The following is a 25,514-nucleotide window of genomic DNA, read 5'->3' as shown; positions in this document are numbered from 1 at the left end:
TTTCTTGGAGAGAAACCATAGCAATATTTGGGTTCATCGAGTACATTGACAGTGATATTTTCCATATGTCTTCTAGAGAATGTAAAGCTGAGCTCAGGGCCACTGCTTAAATTACACATAAATAAGCCAAAAGAACCCATTTTGTACTCATTGCAAATGTTTTCTCATTATATTGATTTCATCAGTTTGAGAACATTTATAACTAGCATCTTCCAGGCCACATCTTAAGATGAACTTTGGAAGTGCCATTTTCTCCAAAAATAAAAGGAAAGGAAAAATTTCCCCTCTTTTATCTCCCAAATGTGAAATTTGGATAATTTTTAAAAGAAAAAAATCTATACCCTAAAGTGAGTCTTTGCTTGTTTATTCAGCAGGTGCTCGTTGATTGTCTCCTGGGTTCCCTGTAAGCTATGTATTGTGAATATAACAATAGGAAAAAAAACCCCAAAATTAATTTTGCAGAAAACACTTTGATTACAGTTACGGTAAGGACTTCCAAGGAAATTTTCAGTTAATAAGAAGAATCTATGGTGAGCAAGAGACTGAGGAAGAAATATGACTTCCTGGGGCAGAAAGAGGGATCTAGTTGCCAATCCTTCATAATACAGAGTAGGGTAAGGAAACTCTTTCTGTGACACCTTTTTTTGATACTGATGTAACAAAGGAAGATAAAGGAAATATTGAGCAAGGGGAGTAGAGCAAAAGCAGACAATATGTGGCTATTAAAACTCCCCAAAACCTTTTCAGTCAGGACTGAATTCAAGGGTGCATTGGGAATCAGCCTTTTAAACAGGCTTTCCAGTGATTTTTATGCACTCCATAATTTGAGAACTTTTGCACTGATTTCGATTCTCATGTTTATTAGACCCTCAAATGACCTTTGTGCTCTTTCACTTTTGTCTCTGAATCGATTTTGGGATTACTTTACAGGGAATATAAAGTAAAGCCATTGGTCAGACATTTGGAAAGAGCAAGGAGCCAACCTCGTTCCACATGAAATAGAAATCCTCACAGTGTGGAAAAGTGGAAAGAGAACTGAACTGGACACCAAAACTTGTGTTTGAATTTTGGCTCTGTCACTCACTCTATATGGCCATGGAAAGTAATTTCTCCTCTCTCATTCTGTTTGCTTGTTCAAAAAATGATCAGCATTTTCCAAACTCCAGCCAACGGAGTACCACCTTCAAAATAGTATCACCTGTACTATTAGAAATATTTTTCTTTCAATAGGTTTTCAAGTTTAATTTGAAAAGGACTTTTATATCATTACCATAAATGGAAAACCAATCATCACTTACTGTAATTAGAAAGTCATAACTATAAAATATATAACGATTAAAAAATTTAAAAAGTCTATCCCTGAAGCTCTAAAATTTAAGTCCTTGAATATTCTGTTCTGTATTTTTTTCAGTCTTTTTTCTCTTTGCTTTGCAGTCTCGGAAATTTCTATTTTTATATCCTCAAGCTCAGGGATTCTTTCCTCAGCTGTTTCCACTCTACTAATGAGTCCATCAAGGATATTATTCATTTCTGTTATAGTGTTTTTGACCTCTAGCATTTCTTTTTGATTCTTAGAATTTCCATCTCTCTACTTACATTAGCCATGTGTTCTTGAATATTGTCTACTTTTTACATTAAAGCCCTTAGCTATTAATCATTGTTTTTTAAAATTCCTGGTCTGATAATTCCAATATTCATATCCGACTCTGGTTCTGATGCTTGTTCAGTCCCTTCAAACTGTGCATCTTTTAGTATGCCTTGTAATGTTTTTGTTGAAATATGGACATGATATACTAGGTAAAAGGAACTGTGGTAAGTAGGCCTTTAATAATGTATCGGTAAGGCGTAGTTCTCCAGGCCTATGATTAGGTCTCAGTCTTTTGGTGAACTTGTGTCTCTGGACTGTGAACTTCAGCGCATCTCAGGTTCACCCTCTTAAGTGAGAAAGGATGGCTAGAGGGGTCTGAAATTATGTATTTTCCTCTCCCCATGCAGATTAGGCTCTGGCAGAATAGTTTCTCCTGAGTGCAGGCTTGTTAAGAAGAACAAAATGGTCCCTTTTCTCCTCTCCCACTGGAAGAACAGGGTTTTTGTTTTTGTTTTTTGTTTTTGTTTTGCTTTTGTTTTTTCCCCCCTCTAATATTTACTGTGAGGACCTGTAGAGTTCTTGCAGGTAAAATGAAAATGTGAGGGCCTCCCTATGTCTGGGTCCCTCAGGAGTTTTTATCTTTTAGGCTTGTCTGCATGGAGCCTCCAGCAATTTGTTAATTATAAATCAGGTTTCCCCAGCTTGGCACTGGTTTCTGTGAAGGTTTTCACTTTGGTAAGTTGTGATTCTTTATAACTGCCTGTTTGTCTCTACAATTTGGGAGACTGTGGTGGTTTGTCCTATGACCTCACTTGTCTGATAAATCTAAGAAGAGTTATTGATTTTTCAGTTTGTTCATTTTTTTACTTGTTAGGGTGGAGTAAGGACTCTGAAGTTCCTTATATGATGGTCTGGAAACTGGAAGTTCCCTGCTGAGATGTTTTAAACTGGTGAATGAAATTATCTGCGAGTAGAAAATGAGAAAGCTTTTGAAACTACAATTACATATGCGCATAGATAAAATGTGTTATACAAGTGGAGGAGGAAAAAGAAATAAGGTCCTGCTTGGCACAAAAACAAACTTTTCTAGATATTTGAGGTCCTGGGGATGTGAATTGGTTTCACTAAATATGTAAAATGGAGAGTACTGAAAGAAACAACCATCCTAGCTCCTTTCATTTATTTCATAAATATTTAGGCACTGGGGAAACATAAATGAAAACATCTCTGCCTAAAAAATTCACCGTCCATTGAACATTGTTGTTTAGTTAGACTCATGGCCTTCATCTGTTTCTTCAAGAGCACTGTCTGGCCTACTACTTCAGAGACCTTCCTTTGTTTGCTCTGCCTGGTACATCCTCCCTGTCTGCTTCCCCCATTCACCTAGACAAGTCTCTCCTGTCTAGAGCAGATCATCTAACATTCATCTCCATCCTAATTTTTCTGTTGTCTACTCCTCAGTACAACCATGTGTACCAGGGGTAAAGACCTCCCCAGGCCTGAGGACAGATCCTAACACATTTAAGTTAATTACAGAAATCCCATTCCCTTTTGTCAGTAATTAGTTTAGTAGAATTTACTTGACACAATTATGGTTGAGAAAGCATTAGAGAAAGGCTGTATGTGAGGTTTTAGGAAAGGATTCTCTGATTCCAAGAAAGAGACACAGGAAAGTTGGTCTCTTTATTCTTCCCCATGTAGCCATGTCTGGATGTGATGCCTGGAACTTCTGTAGCCATTTTACCAGCTTGAGGATCAAGCGCACACCTGAAGGAAGACAGAACCAAGAGAACCACAGAGATGTGGGGCTGGGGATACACAATGTGGGGAGCCTGCCTTATTTCCTGGACTTTATATTTTGTGAGATAAAAAGTTTCCTTATTGTTAGATTCAGAGTTTCTATTAATTGAGGCCCAATGTATCATTATTATATATCATTCTTCATCAAACACCTTAAAAGTCACTTTTTCAGGGAAAGCTTCCCTGAGATCCACTCTCCCTCAGATTTGTCCTGTCTTCATATTTTATGCTCTTGTTGCTTCTTGGACTTTTCTTCTATAGCATTTGCCACAGTTAATAATTATTTATTTCTGTGATTATTTGATTAATGCCTGATATTCTCACTAGATCCTTATCCTGATTGAGAGAATGGAGGAAGGATTCATGGGGGAGGTAAAACTCAAGCTGAATTTTCAAGGGGGAGGAACTTTCCCGGCGTAAAAGGTAGTAGGAAAGATTATTCTAGGCAGCTAAAAAAATATGTGCAGAGACCCAGAGGTGTGCTTTATGCCATAAGTCCAACCAAATCAAATTTTCATTGCAAAGACTTTTAGTTCAAATTTATTGTCAGAATGATATATTTTTTGAGGATGACATAAACAGCTATTTTTGTTTTTAAAATGTCTCCTGTCTTTTAGTTTAAATTCTTGAACAGATAAATTACCTTCAGTATCACTCAGTTTTTCCATAGAATTCTTTATTTTGCATAAACCCCTTCTACCTATCTAGTAGATATATATTTACTCACTGTTTAGTGGTCAGCTAGAGGGAGAAATAGAAGCTAGTGAAGGTACTTTGTGACGTGTCATTCTGGTGACCCATGGAGTTATTCCAATTAACTAGCCAAGAAATTAATATTCTTCAAGTCAAATCAGAAAAATGGAACAGATAATGAGTCCACACTGCCAAATAGGGGTAAATTCTAATCCAAGTTACATCAGATCTATTATGAGTTTGGGGGGAAGTCAAATCTTTAGAATATTATATCCAGGAAATCTAATCATCTTTAGTCGGCACCATCTGCTATAGCTCATAATATGTCATGTCCTATATAATACTTCAGAGATTGTTGCAACTGTATCCAATCCTTCTGTCCCTCCTTTCCAGGGCAGAAATAATTTTCAACAGAGAAGGAACCAGCCAGGCCACAGGGTGCTGGCTTGAGATGCTGTCTTCTAGCAACAAAACATAATATGTAAGAGGTCTAGCCGATTTTGAATATAAGCCACCACTGATTCTTTACATATAGAGTGTAACTGATTCCACAAACTAGGCCAATATCATTAGTTTATCATCATACTGTAAAGCTTGTAACCTTTGTCACAACCACAGCATGTCTCCAGGAAAACAAGTGATGATTTCATCTACCATATATATACTTTCCAAATGGAGATCTCCAATACAGGTCTCTGTCCTGAGTTGCATGTGTATATATATCCAACTGTCAAAAGAAATAGCTCAGGGGAAATGCAAGTTTAGTCTGTTCAAAACTGGATTCACTTTCCAGACCACAAGCTTGCTTCTGCTATTGTTGCTTCTCTCCTGGAGCATGGAATCAGCAATCATTTCTCCCAACTAGAAACCTAGGAGACATCTTGGACATCTCCCTCATTCTTCACGTGCAGTGGAGCATCAAGTCTTCTAGATTTAGCCTTCTATCTCCATTCTCTCTCCCAGCATTCTAATTCAATCTTCTTAACTTCTCATCTGGCTTCCTGCAGTAAGTAGATTTATAACCTCAGAAGTGGATTTATGGTCTCTAGTCTTTCTCATTTACAATTCCCTCTACAATGAATCCAGATGGATCTTTAAAAAATAAATATCTGATCAAGACACTTTATTGCTTGAAAACCTTTAAATGGCTTCTCACTCTTTTCAAGATTAAATATCAACTTTTTAGTGCAACATACTTTTTGACATTTCATGACTTGGCCACCATATCTGTCTCCAGCCTCATATATCTTTTTAAACACTAATCCAACCTCCCCCTTTACAATCTCTGTTATTATACTTAATAATAGTTAACATCTATTGAGTACTTACTCTAAGCTAGGAACTGTGCTAAAGTCTTTACATCAATATTTTCCAAACTTCTCTGATGATATGTATCACCTGGGATGCTTATTAAAAACACAATTGCTGGTTCTTATCTCAGATCCATTGAATCATAATCTTTAAGGAGTAAGCCTGGGAAGTTGTATTGAAAAAATACACACCTGAAGATATCATGGTGACTTTTATCGTCTGAGAAGTTTGGGAAAATAATGCTTTGCATAAACTTTTGTTTAATACTCATAAAAATTTAATGAGATAAGAACTGTTATTAGTCTAATTTGTAGATAGAAAAACTGAGGCTTAAAAGAAGAGTTAAGTAATTGTCATTGTTACAATTTGAGCCTAGGCATCCAATTCCAGAACTCACACCACTGTTACGACCTACTCTCTCTCTCACTTGTGTGGCAACACATGCTCTGTGTTCACTCTCATTTCTCTGTGTCTCTTCTGCCCTTTGACTACTTGGAAAGTCATTTCCCCATCTTTGCCTGGAAAACTTTTAACCCTCATTCAGCTCAGGCTAAAACTTTCATTCTCTTCCCCATTTTAGCTTGCTCGCCTTCCTATGAACCATTCTGTTAACATAACACATCATCATTTATCTCCTTATCTATTTCCCTACCAGTCTCTTGACAGGCATATCTCAAGTCCATCTGTGTCCTCAGTCTAGCAGAGTGGTTGACATATACCAAATATGTGATAAGTATCTGCTGAGTGAATAAAAGTATAATAAGTCATGTTAGCTGGGCAAGTACCTAGGGTTTAGATGTTATAAATGGAAGGAGCTAGAGTCACTCTAGAAAATTATTCGTTTTTAGGTATTGAATGCTGCCTCTGAGAACCAGGCCATGCCCCTTTTGAATACACCAGTTTTCATTCTAGGAATGTTTTAGGACAGATGGGATTGAGAACCCAACCCATTTTTTTCGAAGTTCAAAGGAATCAAACATGCGTGATATACTACAATAGTCCCCATCAAGACCAGAGGATAGGAAAGGACAATAAAGTCCCTACAGAGGGGTGGTGTTATAAGGGAAAAAGCAGTCTTTGCTGGTGATGTGGATTCAATGCCAGAGTCAGAGAATCAGAGGAGTGTGATGACGTGGCCTTGTCACCCTCGATCCAGACTCCCAGTGCCATAGACACACTGAGTGTGAAGAAAAAGTTAAAATGTGGTTGGTAGTAGTGTTTTCATTTGGTCTTAAGGCAACAGGTAGAGCTCTACAGTGGTAGCAGTGATCAAGACTTTCGAAATAGGGAGTTTGGTTAGGGCCCAAGATATATGGACTAACAATCTACATACTGCCAGGATTTCAGCAGATGATAGGGCTGAGGCTCCCCTTTTTGGCAGGAGTAGGGAAGGGACTGGGCTCAACAGAAGTGAGATTTCCATGGCTGGTAGTGACATCTGTGTTCCACCAATGGGGACGAGGCAGTGGCCGTAGAAGAAGCCGAGACCTGCAGGTGAATCTGTTCATGGGTTAACAGATATTGTGTCCATTTATGAAGTTTGCAGGCATCTTGGCTCTACCTTTCCCAGTTGGTAATTGAAGGCAAGAAATGAGGAGAACTGACTCATGGGAAGGTGTAAGCTATCCTGGCCTTGGGAGTATTTATTTGGGGTATGGGAAAGTTAGGGAGAATAGAATTTCTCTTAATTTGGCATACTTTGGTTTGGTGTCATAATTTAAGTATTAAAGGAAATGCTGAGATCACCAGACTGGTGAAGTCTGGAAATTTGGGTAATAGAATTATTTAATAAAAGTGAATAAAATAGATTTTTGAAAACATGAAGACTTTTCCCAAACATGATAAAAACAGTCATATGCAGTCATGAAAAATGAGACCCTAGGCAACAGAGCAGAAACATGTTTTATATTAGACAAGTTTTATTTGAAACACAAGCTTTATTTGAAACAAAAGCTTTCTTTAAAAAAGGCCTTATCTGAAGAAAAGTTTTATTTGATACAAAACTATTTGTAGGCATTCTGGTGACTCTCATATATAGGAAAAACATTAGATCATACATGCAACAGACGAGAAGGGATGTTTTGTTTGGAAAAAAGAGAACACTGATACCACATCTAAAGAGCTGGCATTGTAAATAATTACAAAGAAAACTCTTGTGAGAAAGGTGACATGTTCAATGTTAAAGAAATTAATATGACAATGAACTGGATCATGGACTGTGAAGACAAGTAACCTTGCATATCTTACAAAATGCTATCAATGGAATCTTACTGAAATTATAGCTAGGAGATTCAGTTTCTATTCTGAACACTCTGCTGTAAGATGCGAAGCCTGGACATTACCACATCCCAGTCAGCGTAAGCTCCTTCTAGATGGCGGGATATCTCAGTTCCTGCTTCATAGCTCCGTCGGCCATGAAGTAAGCGCCAGTTATCAAAGGTAATCACATCGCCTAGACAAAATATTTTTTTCAATATGAGTAATCATGTGTTTAATATTTGCAGAGCTAGAAAGTACAAAATGCAAAACATCATTGCTACTTAGCTTGCATCAAGAAACAGTATGTTTATTTCTTTATATAAAAGTGTACATTTACTTTTCACACAAATCAGGCCATTGGATGCAAACAGTTTTAGACCTTTTGACATTTAAACTACACGGCCTGGTAGGATCCTGGTAGACACCTTTATAATTCTTACTTAAGGATTACCTAGGAGCTTGTTAAAAATGAATATTTTAAAGTCTGGAGAATCAATAGAGCAGGGACAAGGGCCGGGAATCTGCTCTTTAAGTTAGTTGGTTACTCACCAAGATTCTACTGTTATCTGTTCCACATGATATATTTGAGAAAAACTGCTCCAAATATTGCTTTAAATGGTTAAGGCCGAAAAAAATACAGCCTTTCAGTTGTTTGAGAAAACATGTTCACTGACCTGGATTCATCTTGAAAGTAAACTTGAATTCTTTACAATTCATGAGGTCAACAAAATCCTTCAGAGCAGCATAAAAAGGCTGAACTCTTTCGACAGGTACATCAAATATTGTGTCTCTAGTTGCATTATTGAAGTTGATGCGAACCACTTGGCCTTTATCATCTAATCTATTTTTTTTAAACAGAAAAAGTTAAAATATAAAAGTCACAAAGCATCTATTTACATTTCTAGGGGTCAATTTGTCTTGGAAGATATTCGTGAAATACAGTATTAAAGAATCTAAACTCATGTACAGAAGGCGTTAAGGTTATTTATGTGTGGTGCAGTGTATTCATTTATTTTTTCATTTATTCACTTAGCAAGTATTTTTTGAAATCTTACTACCTAAGTGCCAGAATGAGTCAAATTAGCTTAAAATAAATGTTACTGAGAGATTCCAGTTAAAAAGTTTTTATGTTTTGGGAAGTGAATTCATTCTTTATTCTTTGAAACAATAGATTTTATGTATCAAAATATTTTTATAAGTCCGTAGGCCAATCACTATGTTTCATCTATTGGGGTTTTAAGTATGATTTTTTTGGAGCATTATTAGAAAGAAAGATCTGTGTTTTTTTTTTTTTTTTAAAGTTTGAAATACGTGTTTCTAATTCAATCCCTAGTTTACAGATGGAGAAAGTGAGGAACAGAGAAGAGTCTAGCCTGAAGTACATTCTTTGGATCTATCTATGGCTCCTTTGTCACTGACAAGAATGTCATGACTTTGAAACTTCTTGGCAGTCTTCCATTCTAGCCATTCTGGTGATCTGTTATTTGTTTTTGTTTTCCCCACTAACACCATAATTTCTTAATGGGAATGGTTATGGTAGTTATGAGCTCTCTCTTTTAGAGTCCGTGTGTGTATCCTCACATATCAGTGAAAGGAATTTTGTGATCCATTAATCAAATTAAATCAGCATTGTGTGTCCCATGGTACATTGTATCAAGCTTTCTTTTCCAAAAGTTCACAAATATAGGCAAAAATAATCAATTTCCTCTCTGTCTCTCTCTGTCTCTGTCTCTGTCTCTGTCTCTCTGTTTCTCTCTCAGTTTCTGTCTCTTTTCACCTGGTATTAACTTTCTACCTGAGAAAACAAGACCCAAGTTTATTATTTAACATCCTCAGCAAGACATGAGGGGAAATAGCAAGCAAATTAATTATGAGGTCTAGAGAAAACATTATTTTGAGAACGGAAAAATGTTACCAGTGGCAGGCATCTTGAAGAGCAATCTAAAATGCAAAATTGAATCTGAGCAGGAAGGAAATTTTGCATGTAATAACAGAATAAAAGGAAAGCCCCAATGCAGTCTATATGATGAGAAAGGGTAAAAAGCTCCTAAAGATAAGGAATACCTGGCTATATATTAACTATACATAAAGGACAAGCATTTGAACATAAACCGACAACATGGTGACTTCGAAACAGCAAAAGCAAATCATCATCAGTGATGCCAACAAAAGAACCCAATCGAAGGACCATTGAATCACCTCCTACAATCAGAGTTGGTGCTGTGAATACTCTTATTTGTTATAACATTGTTTTATCGAGAGATGTGATGTTTGATGGAACTTCTTGAATTTGTTGTGGGAATGTCACTATGGGTTGCCCCCTACATCTCTTTTTATGAGAATCTGTATTAAACATCTCGAATCTTGCAAGTTAAATATGTTCTCTCCTTGCTTTGGTCTGTAGAAACTCAGAGCTGAAATTAAAATCTATCACCAGTAAATGTGTTGAACTTTATGGAAATCATAAAGCTAGCTAAAATTTATTTTGCCCTTTCTGCGTCAGAGGGGACATCCATTTACTATATCTAATTCTTACTTCGATTGTATGTGGTAAGTATTAATATTATACCCCCTTTTTATGATGACTTAGTGAGCATAAGTCACTTCACCAAGATCCCACCACTAACAAGGGAAGGGGTTGTATTCATATGATTGCATTTGTAACCACTAAAAAGCACTGCTATAGCTTAATCTCATCATTATTATCTTTGTCTGAGTTTCTTCATTTGTTTATTTTTTATTGTACTGTATTATACCTAACTCTGTCAAGAGCCTCCAAGATCTTTTTGTACTAGATAGGAGATAAGCATCTCAAAAAAAATTAAAAAGTTATCACAAAGAAAAAGAAATAAACACAAACACGCAGGAGACCGAGGCCCTCAATGAGTTGAAAATCCCTCTTTGTTTCACCTCCCGATGTTAAAAATACATTTTGAAGTGGATTAATGTTAACCATTTGATATTTTCTAGGGGTATCCCTGAGGCCTTGAAAACAGGCAAATTTTGGAATTTTAATACAAAAAGTATCAAAGCCAAATGACGATTCAGATGGTGAACATTTAGTTAATCTCATGCAGTAGGTAAGCTTTTTTGCCTCTGTTCACTAGCCTTGCAGAATCAGTAACCTATTGTGCCGGAACAAAATTACAATTTTTCATGGGGTTTTAAGGTAATTTTTGAATAGTAAAAACTGTTATATTAAAACTGGAAATCTAAGAGTTATTTTCCCACCTCAATGACCAACCTCTCAGAGAATGTTATTCTGAACTAGAATTTATTTTTGATGTTTGCCTTTCTCTCATAACCTTTATCCAATTTGTCAGGAAAATACGCTGTTTTGACCTACAAAATATATCTGAAAAGGCACGCTTCTCCACACTGCCCCTATTTCTGTGCGGACCACTCATTTTCAAGGCATCACCTAAAGTCCTGCAGTAGCTTCCTAACTGGTCTTCCTATTCCTGTTGCTTTTCTACACCTCATTTAGCACAGCAGCCAGGATGATCCATTTAAAATGTAAATAAATTTACATGAGTGTCTCTCTTTTTGTCAAAATCTTGCAGCAGCTCCCTATTTCATTAAGAGTGAAAGCCAACGCTCTTCCGATGGCTAACAAGGCTCTACATGAATTGATCCCCATTTGACTTTCCTCTCTTAATACTCAGCTCCACACTGGCCTCCTTGCTTTCTTTTTTACTTTTCTTTCTTTCTTTTTTTTTTTTTTTTTTTTTATGCCTACAGCACCTGGTCTTCCTAGGTGGTCTCTCTCCTTGCTTTCTTTGAACACACTAAACATGTTTTTAGGACCTTCTTAGGACCTCTGCTCTAGCTGTTTCTGGAAACTGCTTATCTCCTGAGAAATCGTCCTCATTTAAGTTTTTGCTCAAATATCACTTACTCAGTAAAACTTTTCCTTGTTACATTATTTAATGATGTAAGTTCCGTCCTTCTTAAGTCTTTAGTACTACAGATTCTCCTTATCCTGCCCTACTTTTCCTTTTTTATTAAGCACTTACAAATGTTTTAACATTCACTGTAATTTACTCATTTGTTAAATGGATCTTTATTTTTTTCACTGACAGATCCCATGCATCAGAAATAGTGGCTGGCCTCAATAAATATTTATTGAATGAAGAAACGAAGGCTCTATATGTATATGAGAAAACTGAGTGAGTATACTCAGGATTTAAAGATTAATTAAATGCGTTTATTTTCATATTATTTGGCTATTTCTCCTTAAAGAATATAATTCACTTCTAAAATTGGAAACACCCCAAATTGCATCAACTGAGGTATAATTAAATAAACCATGTCCTGGAAACACACTATAATTCTCAAATAAAAAGATAAATTTATGGCCTTCATAGATACTTAAAAAATTATGATCAAGTACTATCGAATGAGAAGAAAACACAAAATGCTCTTTGTAGGGAACAGATGATTTTTGTTGGCATCAATTCGGGGAGACATCCCTGTTTTATTCTTAGCCCGTGTGGTTCAGCTGAGGCTCCAGAGATGAACATATGATCCAAGAATGGCCAATCAGAATTGTCAGACTTTTCGTCTATAGTGATTGCCTCGAGGATACACTTGGACACAAATCAGGCAGTGAATTATTCAGCTTTGTTGTAGCTATTTACAAATAAATGCTTTTTGTGTTCTGTAATTACCAGTGCTAACGATAATGAAAACTTGGAGCTTCCATTGATTATCTTTGAAAATGTAGCCAACACATAGGATGGTAAAGCTAAGAGGTGAAGAAAAAAGAGATCAATTTCAGATGACATTGTTTAACTCCTGGATTTAATTTGTGTTAGATTCTTTCACTTTGACTGGTATAATCACACTGGTTATAACAATGTAGAATTTATATTTTAAAACTTAAGTGGACATGAAGTCTTAGTTATTTCTCATGTTAAGAATAGAGATTTTATGAAATTTGATAAAGAATTTTTTTATGGCGAAAAGTTTTTTTATCTTCCCTTATAAAATTTGATTAAAGTGTTAATAAAAAGTAAAGCTCTGGAGTTAAATGAAGCTTTCTACAGTTTAAGCTTTAGGTTCATGAAACTTTTGCTGTCAACTGTTTTATTGCTGTGAGAAATTTATAAATAGCACTTACTCTATAATTTTGTGTTTAGATTGTACAGAGTAATCGCAGTAATCCACTCCAATGTCTGTGAAGTCCACAAAAGTGGAGGACAAAATCTGAAATGCTTGTGGATTTTTTTCCTTGAGCTTTCGGCACACATTAAATCCATCTACAATTTCTGAATCACCTCCAGTGACAGTTTGTTTTATGCAGTGCAGAAGCTGAACCTATAAAGAGAAATATGTTTTAAAATGACATGCGCTTACGTATTCTAACACTATGTTAAAGAAAGATACAGAAGGATATGGATGCACTAAAATCAACAAACCTTTTTCATTTGTCTTTGTGCAGCAGAGAAAGGGTTTAGGGAGAAAAAGTAGCTTGTAATTAACATTTTATAATTCAGACATTGGTATAATTGAAGACATGAGCACAGGCATAATAATGTTCATTAGTAAATGAAAGGCACAGATAATAGCTGCAGGGACTGAGCACTTCATGTTGGAGTATTTATGACTTCATGTTGGCTTTATGAAGGAGGCAGAATTTAATCTGGGTAAAGGAGGGAGGATAAGATTTTGAATAGAATAGGATGGAGACAGCAAGTCAGGTGGCAATGACGAAATGCACATGTCACTGTGTATCAAAAAGTTTGGCTGCAGTAGAGGGTCACACCTGGGAATAGTAGATCCAGTTGGAAAGGTAATTTGGAACCTTATCATGGAGAGTCTTGAATGTCAGATGAAGGATATTGGGCTTTCTCTAGTGTACAGAGGAGAATCACTAAAGGCTTTTGAATATAGAAGTCAAAACTGAATTTTGACTATTAGTCCAGTGGTGCTACATGGGATAAATTTTTTTAAGGGGGACCTAGTGAGAGAGTAACTACTTGGGTATCTAATGCAGTAGTTCAGATGTAAGGATAAGAAGGGAATAAGGTAGGGTGGGGCTATGAGGAGAGATAAACTCAAGAAACACTGGGAATGTGAAACCAAAAGGATAATGTTAGGTGTTTTTACTAAGATTTAGGGGAAAATGTTTAATATTATTTCATTTTGAAAAGCAAACATAGTAAAATTTTAAAAATATTTCTTGAATGGAGTTTGTTTGTTTTCCTTGGTTATATGACTCCTTTTGGTAAGTCAGCATGGGTGGGTGATTTTGAATACCTAAATTTAGGCCCCAATTTCCTGCTTGAAAAAACTAACACTATTCAGCTGTGACAACTTTATTCTTACTGAGTGAAATAAAAATCAAAACCAATGTCTCACAATTCCTGCAGAAAGGAAGAGGCAATATGATCAAAGGCCTAGACTAGGGGGATATCGATATGAGTGAGAAAAACATCCATATACCTTGTTCTAGGCAATTTCCATAATTGCTTAGAACAGTGCAGTTCATTAGAACTTTCTGCAATGGTGGAAATGTTCTACGCTGCCCTATATAGTCATCAATAGTCCCACATGGCTATTGCGTATTTGAAATATGTTTAGAGTAACTGAGGAACTGAATTTTAGTTTTTTTCAAAATGTAACTAATTTAAATTAAAATTTAAATAGTCATTTGTGGCTAGTGACTACTATATTAAATAATGCAGGTCTAGAACACAAATCCTGCCACCCTTACAAAACTGCATTAATTTTCTCAATGTTTTATACATACTTATTCTCAAATTATGATTGTCATATACACTTATTAATTTTTCACTATAGTCCTTAGAATTTGATACTTTTATCTCCATTTTGAAGGTGAAGAAACTGATACCCAGAGCTGAAAAAAATTGTCCGGCTAGTAAAATCTCAGCTAATGGATGGTAAAGGTGGAATTCAGACTTTGGTTTATTTGCCTTAAAATCTTCATACAGCAAGTTCTTTTCCTATAAAAAGAGAATTTTTTTTTTACAGTACTCTTAATAATTCAGTATTGTGTAGTATGTGTCTATGTGCTTTGTAAACTTTAAAATTCCATTTCAGATTGATGATGCCTTATTTTCTGATGTTAGGAGAGAACTGGTCTAAATTGGTAATTGTTCAGCTCTTAAACTGATGCCAATTTTTCTAAACTCAAAAAAAATACATGCTTAAGCTGACCAAGTCATTGCAGGAAACTACCTCATCACCAGGGCATTGAAGAGTGAAGCAACTGGATTAAAAGAAGATGAAATGAAAATCTCAGCCTCAATGTGCCAAATTCCAAGAAGGCAAAACAATAGCATAACTTTGTCTCTGGGAGAATCAGTGTTCTTTAATTTTGTTTCTTAGATTTTCCATAATGAAGTCACAGAATATTTCAAATATAAATTTTAACAAAAGTCATCTGATGTCTTTTACATATGGCAAGGCCAAGTAATAATCTTCTGTTATATACTTATATTTTAATGAAAGAAAAAAGATGATGGAGCCAGATAATACTTTCACTGCTAATTCAAAAAGTAAATATATGTTGATGTGTATAAAACCCAACTTTATTTCATGTAAGTCATTCAGAACCAAAAATATTTTCTTTCTAAATGTTACTTTATGGCAGCATGTGACTTTTGGCCCAGACAAAGAAGTGAGCGAAGCAACATCTGCATTTCATTAAAGATGTGCTTCCTTGTCCCTGACCCATATGATCCAAATTGATCAAACTGAATTCTCAGCAGGTAACTTATCTGGATCATTTCGTCTGTACTGAAAAGAACATTGACTTATTCTGTTTGTTATGAAAACACTTGAACTTTGGGCCAAAATCCCTGAAAAACAATAGCACAAGGAGGTGCCTATATTTTAACTATTCTTTTAATAAAATCTAGACATTTCAGGAACATCTTTTAAAATCTCCTATTGGGAGATTTTAGCTTTGGATGTTTCATTTGCTGATGGAGACAGGTACAACTTTATGGCATTTCTTTGCCTCTTGATAGCGTGTCGGTTAAATCTCTACTACATGAAAGGTGCTGGGTTAAATCTTGGAATACAGAGAAGTATAAGATTCAGTTGCTGTATTTAAAGAGTTTTTAACATATGACAATGTCTATAAATATTCATCACATTATATAAATTATGGAAATTAGAAAGTCCAACTCAAGACCAGTATGGTGTGGTGAAAAAGCTAGATCGAGTCCTGGGTTCAATTCCAAGTTCCCTATTAATCAGATGTCACCTTGTGAAAGTATTTAACCTTGCTGTGTGTCATTTCCTCATTGGACATAAAAATACATGATTCATCCTGTTCTACCTTAAAGGAATGCTAAGAGAGATCAGATAAAGTAATGTAAGTAAAAATGCTTTGAAAGACTACAAAATGTTATGAAAATGTCAAGCACTATACTATACTTTAGGAATATTTATGAAGTCATTTAATCACTTTTCCATAGGCTTTCAATTTTAACCCAGAAACAAAACCTAAACTCATAAAAAACAAAACAAAACAAAACAAAACAAAACAAAACAAAACAAAACAAAACAAAACAAACAAACAAAAAAACCCACCGCAGATAATTTAAAAATTCAAATAGAAGCTTTAGTTTTCTGGTCTAATTTTTAAAACTTTATTCCATATAACTTTCCAACCTATATTTAGCAGACAAACCGAGCTGATTATTTTGGCTTTTAACCCTATAACGTTTTAGAAAATTTTTGGACCACGATTAGAATAAATCATGTTGTATATCTCTTCCTCCCCCAAGCCCCATCTCCCAAAATGACTATAGTGGTCATTTCACTGTCATCATTTAGTTCAAAGAACTCATCTGGTATTTTACAATCAGCAAAATAATTTAAAATGTGAAGTCAAATACTAGACCAGCTTAGTTAGTACTGGCGAGGACAATGGATAAAAACGAGGGCACAGAGAAAACTTGTTCAGTCAGCATGATGGAAAAAACTGAGTAATTTTCATTTTTATCCATCTTATCTTCATTAACTAGAGAATAACTCCAAATTTCCTCTTCTATTTACCTTTAAAGATATAAATTTCTGTGTAGTCATTTCATTTAGTCCCATTTAGCTCTAAAAATAGAAACAAAATATCTTTTCAAAGGTAGCTTTGTGATTATTTGTTTCTTGGTTTAGCAAAAACAATGCTTTTGTAAAATGTAGCTGGTTTTACAAAATGACAGTTTTGTAATAACATAGTGGAAGAGGGTCCTTCTAGAAATTCTGGAGGATTTGTAGTTCCATGCCCAACATTTCCTTCCTTGACAATAAATCTTGACCGGAGAGCAGAAGGTTTCCAAAAATAGACAGAGCTATTCTGCTCCTTGACTTCATACCCCTTGTAGTATGCCTTTGCAGCTTTTCCCATAAAAGGTGGCCTCTACTTCCTCATCTCTTGATTCTGACCAAAACTTACGACTTGCTTTGACCAAAATAAATAAATAAATAAATGATAAAATGAAATAAAACATGGCAGAAGTAACATTGTGTCTCTTACTACCTTAAGTCTTGAGGGGCCTTATATATTTTGGCTTGTTCTCTGGAAACTCTGACAGCTGCCACGTGCATAAGCCTGGGTGGGCTAGCCAGCTGGAGAATGATAAGATAGATCAAGTGGAGCAGAGACAGCCATCCCAGCTACTACCTAGGTTAACTAGCCCCTAGCCAACTCAGCAGCAGCAGAACTGCCCAGATGGAGGCAGCTCAAACTATAAAAACATGACCTAAGTAAATGTTCCTTTAAGTCATTTAGTTATAGAGTGGGTTTTTTTTGCAGTAATAGTTAATTAATATGAATGATGGCCATGTGACTTCGTAGGAAAAATCCTACATTATGTTCCCTTGTTTTCTTTGCTCTTTTTAAATTCTCCTGGGAATGGTAAATGTGCAAAAGGGCCTCAAAATGTACTGCTGTGGTTAAATGTATTTGCAAAGCAAAAGTGCCAGTGGTTATTTTCAGGAAGAAACAAAAATTGTTTTTAAAAAACCATAACATGAAATTCTTCTATCCCTTGGGAATGTGAAGCTATTTAGGATTTAGGTACAGAGATTTTGTGAGTTTGGATTGTGTTTGGAGAAAGATCTACATAAGACAAATTAGCTAGTGAAACATATAATTTTCTAGGCTCAAAATATAGGATATTGGTCCTTGGCCTGCCTTATGGAAGATATGATGAGGCTCACCTTACCCCAGGTGGATGATGGAGGGCTGGATAATCAGTGTGAAAACTTAGCTTCCCAGTTGTGTAAGCTACATTGTTTGCGTTGATTTTGTCTTGCACTTGCCAAGTATGTCTGTAAAATACAAGAAACATATGTTTAAACAGGCTGTTGCTAAGCCAGAGGAAATGTGTTAGAATGAACTTGATACATGGGGGAAATGGAAACTTCACTTTATGAAATAATTACCTTAATGACCATCAGCCAAGAAAGATACGCTGACCTTTCTTTTCCTAAAGTAACCATTTCCGAATTAGCATCTCCTCACAGCTCTTTTCCTCTCCGAAAGAGAATACATCTGTCTAGCCTACAGTTTATAAAGAGGTGTATGTGAAATTGTAGGTTATGTTTTTTCATAGCTGTAGTGCTTTTTTATAAATAATTTATTGAGGTGAAATTCACATAACATAAAACAAATCATTTTAAAGTGAACAATTCAGTGGCATTTAATACCTTTAAATTTTGGTAGTCACCAGCTCTATCTACCTAGTTTCGAAACATTTCCATTACTCTAAATTAAAACTTCTTACTCATTAAAAAGTTTCTTCCCATTCTGCATAGTCATAGTATAGTTTAACCTGTTCCTCCATCCTCTGCGTTTCTGGGAAATTGGCAGCTAAATGTAGGGGCTTTTTAATTCTTGGCAAAACGTAGATGGTATTATTTTATTACAAGATACAGACTGTCTAGATTTCTTTCTTTTTGTGATGTTTGCACACAGCTAGATCCATCAATTCACTACGAGTCCTAAAGAGTGAAATACAAAAGAAAAATTTCTTTTTTGTTTATCAGTTGAAAATGTTTTAAAAGATCTGTTTTCCCTCATTTAGTATTTGGTTACCCCATACAATATCTACATAGGAATGATGAGATATATGCTTGATTCTTTCCCATTATTTAGCATTTTGCAATGTAATGGATTAGTTTCCTACCCTTCCAAGGTGAATAATTAGTTAAAAAAAATTAGTGATGAAAATGTATTAAAACTAGATAGAAATAATTGTTTTAAAACATTGTCATTGGAATAAATGACCCTTGAAAATGGTTAATTTTGTGTTATGCCAACTTTTATCTCCATTATCAAAAAACACAACTTGGCTTAAAAGTTAAGAGATGTTAATTAACAAAAGAACTAGGGATTACTTGCAACTCTGTGACAAGAAAAGAAACCATTATTCAGATTTTGTAAAGCTTTTCTCTCAGAAGTCTGAGACAATGGATAATTGGAAGGAAGCTGTGTTTCCAAATGAACCAAAGTTGTTTTGGAAAAAAAAAAAGCCACTATATATATATATGTATGATTTACAATATCTATTTATTTATTTATGTTCACATTTATCACATCATTTATTGAAAAATATATATTGAACATCTCTTTTATTCCAGGTATTGTTTTTGCTTTAGATATAGAGCAGGAAACAAAAAAGATGAATTACCAAATCTAATATCACATAGAGATGAGTCCTATTAAGAAAATAAAGCAAGATAAGGAGATAAGAATTGGAGATCAGGAGAATATCATGACAGAGATGATGCTTTGGGAACTGCTCTTTTAGAAAGAGCTGGCATTTTTCATAGAAACCTGAATAAAATCAGGAAAGGAAAACTGTGAATTTCTGAGAGATGTATTTTAGGCAGAGGAATCTGAAGTGAAAAGGTAGTGCTTCTTCCTCCGTTCTCTGGGGTTGAGGATAAAACTAGCTATTTTGCTCTGGTTTTTTTTCCCCCCCCCTCATTTAAATTCAGGATGGAAAGCCTAGTATATGTTTTAGTAAAGGTTAAAGAGCTATCCACATGTGGCCATGAACTGGAAAGAGACCCAGTGAAAGGAGAAAAGAAGTGTATACAGCCTGCTGCAACTCATTTCAAGTATGAGTCAGGCAATCCATTATATTTAGTGACTGTAGCCAAGAAATACATGTTCTCTATAAAGTTCATGCCACTCCAAATCCCATATATAATACAGATAAAGACTGCTGTCAACATCAGCATTCCAAGAATTAACACGTAGGAAGGGATTTAAGGAGACAAAGTAATTTCAAGTTGTAGAATATATAACAACTTTTGACTAAGAAGATGATGCTGTTGACACTGTCAGTAGGAAATGACTATATTTAGATTTTCTTTTCAAGAGTGATGATGGTTTTGCATTGACTCACCTACATTGTCTTTCCTGGTTTCTCCTATGATCGAGGGTAAATTAACTGAGTTTTGCGGCAGCCAAGAGCTGGCTGAGATTCAAGGTGCAAGCTTTAGCCAGGGAACAGCTCTCTTCATTTGACATTAACTGGCTTCTACAGGGATGGAGCCTATTACTTGGCTTCATCAGAGCAGTTCTTCAGTCTTCTGAGCTAACTGGCAGGAGATGATCAACATTTTTCAGCCCTAAAGTATCTTTGGCACGGTATGGGATGTATAGTCTAAAAGTCTGTGGTCATGCATAATGATAAATCCCAAGAAAGGAGTGAGCCAATTCCAATCATAAAACATTCTCCTAATAGTTCTAGCATAAGTCTGGAAAAATTCTAGAAATGTCATTTGGTCTACCTTTCTATATCCTTACAGAAATGAATCATGCTGAGAAGGCTGCTGCTGATTGTCTAAGACTCTAAGTTTTCATTTCACCTTCCCAGATCCAAATCTCCAATGAAACACAGCAGAAATAAATGCAAACATGATCCAGCAGCCTGTGTAGAAACCATTTTTTAAAAGCCCTCTTGTGAAGCCTTAGTGAGATAAAGGTGTACTTACATGCACCTCTCATTAGAGACACATTCTAAAGTTGTTCCAAGTAATGCAACAACTCAAGCAGATTATCAAGAATTGTCAAGAGTGAAGCAGAGGTGCTGGGCCAGATTCTTCTAAAACCAAAGAGGCAGGCATCTTAATCCAATGGTATTGTGCTACATATAACCCTGCTTTTGCCAAAGATGCAATTTTCAACAAAGCTAAACAAACAAAGATGCTACTTAAAAAAAAAAAAACGAAGACAAAAACAAAAAAACAAAAAACCACTGAGCCATTCATGTCATTTTCAGCATTTAATTAGAAGTTTCCCTTATATTTTTCTCATCTAGTCAAGGGTTTTGTCAAAAGCTCCTGTACATTAAAATCATGATTTTTAGAGAATATTTCATGGGTTTGATTTAAATGTTAATTTGCTAGATTCACTCAAATCTAGATGGCCAGTGATAGATATCATGACATTTCATGATATTTCTAGTGTTTTGTCATAAATTTGAAAACTTCAGTGTTTATAAATGCTTAAATATTGTTTTTGTAGATTTATCCTTTATACCCTTGGTGACAGATTTTATACTCTTTTGGTTAGTGGCTCACACTTGGAAAATCATGCTGGATTTATCTGTAATCTTTGTCTTTTCTGAAGTACTACTTATATGAAAAGATGTTCTACATCTGCCACTTGGATTTATTATCATCAGCAGCTACAACTCCCAGTTAACCTGCTGCAAGCTCTTCTTGCAGATTATAGAAGAATATCTTCTTTTGAACATCATTACCTAACCAGCTGGACTGAAAACATAATGCCTCATATTTTAATTTTTAAATTTTAACTTGGAAAAGAATCTTCTAGCTAACAAAAAATTTTATAGTCAGCCATCCAAAGGAATATCAGTTTGCATATTATTTCTAACTACAGTAGTAACATATTCACATATGACTTCCCAGAAGTAATCACTCACCAGAGCTCCAGACATTTATTTTCCCATTATCATTTATTAGACACAGACAATGGTCCAGGAAATGAGGATGCAGAATAGAATAGAACAAACTTGTACCTCTTGAAACTTACAGTCTGTGGGGAAGACAAATTAGTATGATTTATTTTCCAAAGCTAAAGTACAAACTGTTATGAGTGTGAAGAAGTGAAGATTAGGTAGGATTTGCCTAGAAGAGTAAAAGTCATTGTAGGAAGAAGAAATAGCATGTTAGAAGGCCCAGTGGAGAGAGAGAACATGGCCTAACAGAAGTAAGAGAAGTTTAGTTTGGGCTGGAGTGGAGAGAGTTTGCTCTGTTTATTCTTGGTTTCTCTTCAAATTTCTGCTTTTCTTATTGTCCTGTAAAGTCTTAGAAAAAATATTTTATTACATTAGGGAACTGAGTTCAAACATATTCTTTATCTCATAGCAATTAACCCTCTTTCAAAAATGTTTGTTGATTGAGAACATGGACTCTAGAATAGTGAATTGTGTTATTTTCTTGATTGTCTGACTATTAACTTTAATCTTAGCCTAAGCTATGTATTATATGTCTATTTAATCCATAAATACTTTAGCCATCAATTATTGTTATTGTTTTAATTCTAGCAGGAGGGTTATGCTTGTTTGTAAATAATACTTGACAAAATTGATAGAATTATGTTTTAAAAAGTCATTATTTTTTCAGTTCTACTTGTATTATGGATACACATTTACACTGCATTTATTTTTGAATATTAAAATTTTATACCATTTTTTAGGTGAGAATTAATATCCCAAATACAAACTAGAAAGATAGCAGTAACTTTTCTGACATCTAGTATCACACTTACTCAGTCCATTAAACTAATATGGAAATCTCTATGATACCTAAAGATGTAAAGTAAACAAGTAAACGAAGGAAATGCTAAGGTTATGGTGGTGACATAGCTTTTAATTTCTTTGAATATTGCCTGCAAAACATCTAGTGTGCAAACCCCAAAATCCAGGGACAACATTTAATCAAAATTAGATGACAAGATATTTCTGTGAACTCCCAAAATGAGTGGGAGTATAGAGATAAACCTGCTAAAGCCATAATGTGTGATATCGGCAAGTGTGTAGGAGAAAGGAGAGGGAAGCAGCTAGGAACCTGAAGGATCTGGAAAATTCCAAAATCATAGCATATTTACTGGAACGTGTAGTAGGGCAATTTGAGAATGGCAGTTAAACTGGAAAGGGGATTTTCACATTTCAGTACAGCTGAGTATAAGAAGTCCATCCATGCAAAGGCCCCATAAACTCTTAAAAATTTATCAAACTCCCTTCCATGATAAAGCTTCCTTCTGAGAAACAGACTCCAAATTGAGCAATACAGGGACAAAAGAAAAAGGCCTAGGCAAAAATGAAGGAAAGGAACCAGGAGATCTTACAATGTTATCAGCTATAGTTTTGAAATATAGCTTAAAACTGTAAGTTACAAAAGATTTCTAAATAATATCTCAAAAAAACAAATTTCACACAAAAATTAGCAACATAAAATGATTAAGGTCTAGTCTAATAGATGTTTTAAGGAAAAAAAAAGAGAATATCAAAATAGCTCACCTACAGACTACATGCCAGAAAATATTTTTTTCTATTTCTAACTTCTGTTTTTATATCTACTTCTAATGAACAAAAATACTTTAATTAATGGAATTAATATATGAAAGAATAATCTACATGGGAATCAGAACCTCAAAAATAGGATAATACATTCAGGGAAAAAAATTTAAAAATCATTAAAAAAGTTAAGACTAAACTAGAAGGAATGCAATATCAAATAAGCATAATAGATGATGTCTTTGGATAATTAGAAAATAAAAGGGAGAAAAATTTAAATGTCAGAAAAAGGAAGAGATAAGGATTTGAGAGAAGGTAAGAAATTCAGAGAATAGGCAAAGATGATTTAACATATGTATATTAGGAGTTCTTGAAAGAAGAAACCCAAAGCAAAGATCAGAACAAATACTAAAAACTATAATTCAAAAAAAGAGATTCTTGAAATTAAAAAAAAAAAAATTGAAACTGCATACCAAAAGACCAAATGATATACTCCCTTTAAAATTGCCCCAGAACAACCAATGAATTACTGGTCTTAAAAAATCTTTTAAGCGTCCAGGTAAAAAAAGATCAAATTACTTAGAAGAAAGAGAAAATTAGATAACTAATAAAATTGTAGTGCATATTAAAGATGCTGTAAGCCAAGAATTTTATACTTAGCCAAGTTAATTTTCGAGTTATAAAAACCTTAAACTGCTGTCAACATGCAAGAATTCAGAGAATATTGTTCCCATGAGTCCTTCCTGAGGAATTTACAAGAGAATGGGCTTCAGACAACTAAAGTGAGTAGTGATACGTTGACACAGTACTGGTGCTGATTACTAAATTTGTACTTACTAGAAGTGAATTGTAGGAGAGAAAAGAAACAGATACCAAAAGAAAAAAAAGAAAGAAAGAAAAGTTGGGAAACCAAACTGTAGTGCTAAGAGATGCACACTAGGATTATTATGCTTTAAAACAGGAAAATAAGGTGGTAAATACCATAAGATTCAGGAAAGCCATCACATTAGGGGACAAAATAGAGGTTTGAGATTGGTTGGGATATGTGGATGGGTTTTAGAGTGGCTGGCAATGTTTCATTTCTTGACTTGGATGGTGTATAAAAGTGTTTGACTTACAATAACAGTTCATTGAGCTATACTTTTATGTGATTTTTCTGGATTTGTATTTTACTTTATTATGAGAAGTGTATTTTAAAAATTTATTTTAAAAGTTAATGATACTGCCAATAATAGAAATGGTGACGGATAATGATAGAAAGATGATAAATAACTACTTCTATAATATATAGAAAAATGTTATAGCAATTTGCTTCAAAGAAAATCCCAAAGGCCTTTGTTATGAAAAACTTAGAATGCAAACCATTGCAAGGCAATAACAATAACAATAATTTCCACATTAAGCTTATTTAGAGGATTTTTGGGGGTTGGAGGTCTAATTGTACTTACTTTATTTAATCTAAACAAGAATTGGATTCTAGTTTAGATTATTGATGTGGAAGATTAAAATTTACACTTCATCTTCTCATGACTATTTGATTCTTTGTCAATTATCATTTTCCTTTTGCATAATAAACAGTTGGCTATAATTGAACTTACTAGAGGAGAAGGGAATTAATATTCTGGTGCTGTCATTCTGATTTAGTTTAAGAAATTTCCATATAATCTCACTAAATTATTCCCTAGTATCTGAACTATAAATATGAGTAGAAGCGAGATTTGACAGTCAAGATTATTATGGCATTAGGGTCTATAGAAGGAATGTTAGATAACAACAAATTGCCATAGTATCATCATATAAAGGAAAGACTGCAGACTACTGAGTCAAGTAAACCTGGGTTTGCAGACTGATTGTTCTGTCTCAGCTTTCTTGCCTTTAAAATAGAGGTAATTATTCTTATCAGGATTGTGAAGATTCAGGATAATGATGGTAAAATATTGAGCTCGATGCTTAGCACATAAAAGGTGCTTAATAAAAAATTATTTTTCCCATCCCAATAACAGCTGCCTGTCCTGACTGCACAGAGTATAATCATTGAGATTTAGATGGCTTGTAGAGAAGCAACTACCTTATTAGGGTATCTCATAAATTTCTTCAAATGATTTCTAGAGGAGCATGAGGCACAGAAGTTATTTTTCCTTTCATTCATGAGATGACCTCATACTCAAGCGGTTTTGCTGGCAGCAACTTTAATTACTATGAAACCTAATATTACAAAGGGAACCCCAGGGACTGGCTCTTGGCTGATAACATAAGCTGGGTTCACAATGGCCGAAAGTGTGTAGCTTGTTACTCTGCTTTAGGAAACCCTAAGACTCCTAAGAATACACATT

General features: G+C 34.8%; 1 protein-coding gene and 1 long non-coding RNA gene across 7 annotated transcripts in view; one reads left to right on the top strand and one right to left on the bottom strand.

Moving 5' to 3' along the window:
- Window positions 1-25,514, top strand: part of LOC120605094 (uncharacterized) — a 147,093-nt gene that overhangs the window by 113,032 nt on the left and 8,547 nt on the right. The window lies entirely within an intron of this gene.
- Window positions 7,364-25,514, bottom strand: part of BBOX1 (gamma-butyrobetaine hydroxylase 1) — a 62,485-nt gene continuing 44,334 nt past the window's right edge. Inside the window, exons 5-8 of one of the 4 annotated variants that reach the window (XM_039866017.1) lie at window positions 17,851-17,956; window positions 12,774-12,970; window positions 8,326-8,492; window positions 7,364-7,844 (exon numbers count right to left, since the gene is read on the bottom strand). In XM_039866017.1, coding sequence (XP_039721951.1) covers window positions 7,684-7,844; window positions 8,326-8,492; window positions 12,774-12,970; window positions 17,851-17,956 — 631 coding nt within the window. In that variant the 3' untranslated portion in view covers window positions 7,364-7,683. Of the gene's footprint in view, window positions 7,845-8,325; window positions 8,493-12,773; window positions 12,971-17,845; window positions 17,957-20,040; window positions 20,297-25,514 lie in introns of those variants that run through there. The other 3 variants (XR_005653516.1, XR_005653519.1, XR_005653517.1) reach the window with 3 other exon arrangements.

Source organism: Pteropus medius, unplaced genomic scaffold (genome assembly GCF_902729225.1).
Source record: "Pteropus medius unplaced genomic scaffold, Ma_sr-lr_union100, whole genome shotgun sequence".
Taxonomy (NCBI): Eukaryota; Metazoa; Chordata; class Mammalia; order Chiroptera; family Pteropodidae; genus Pteropus; species Pteropus medius.
This window is presented reverse-complemented; position numbering and strand designations above follow the sequence as displayed.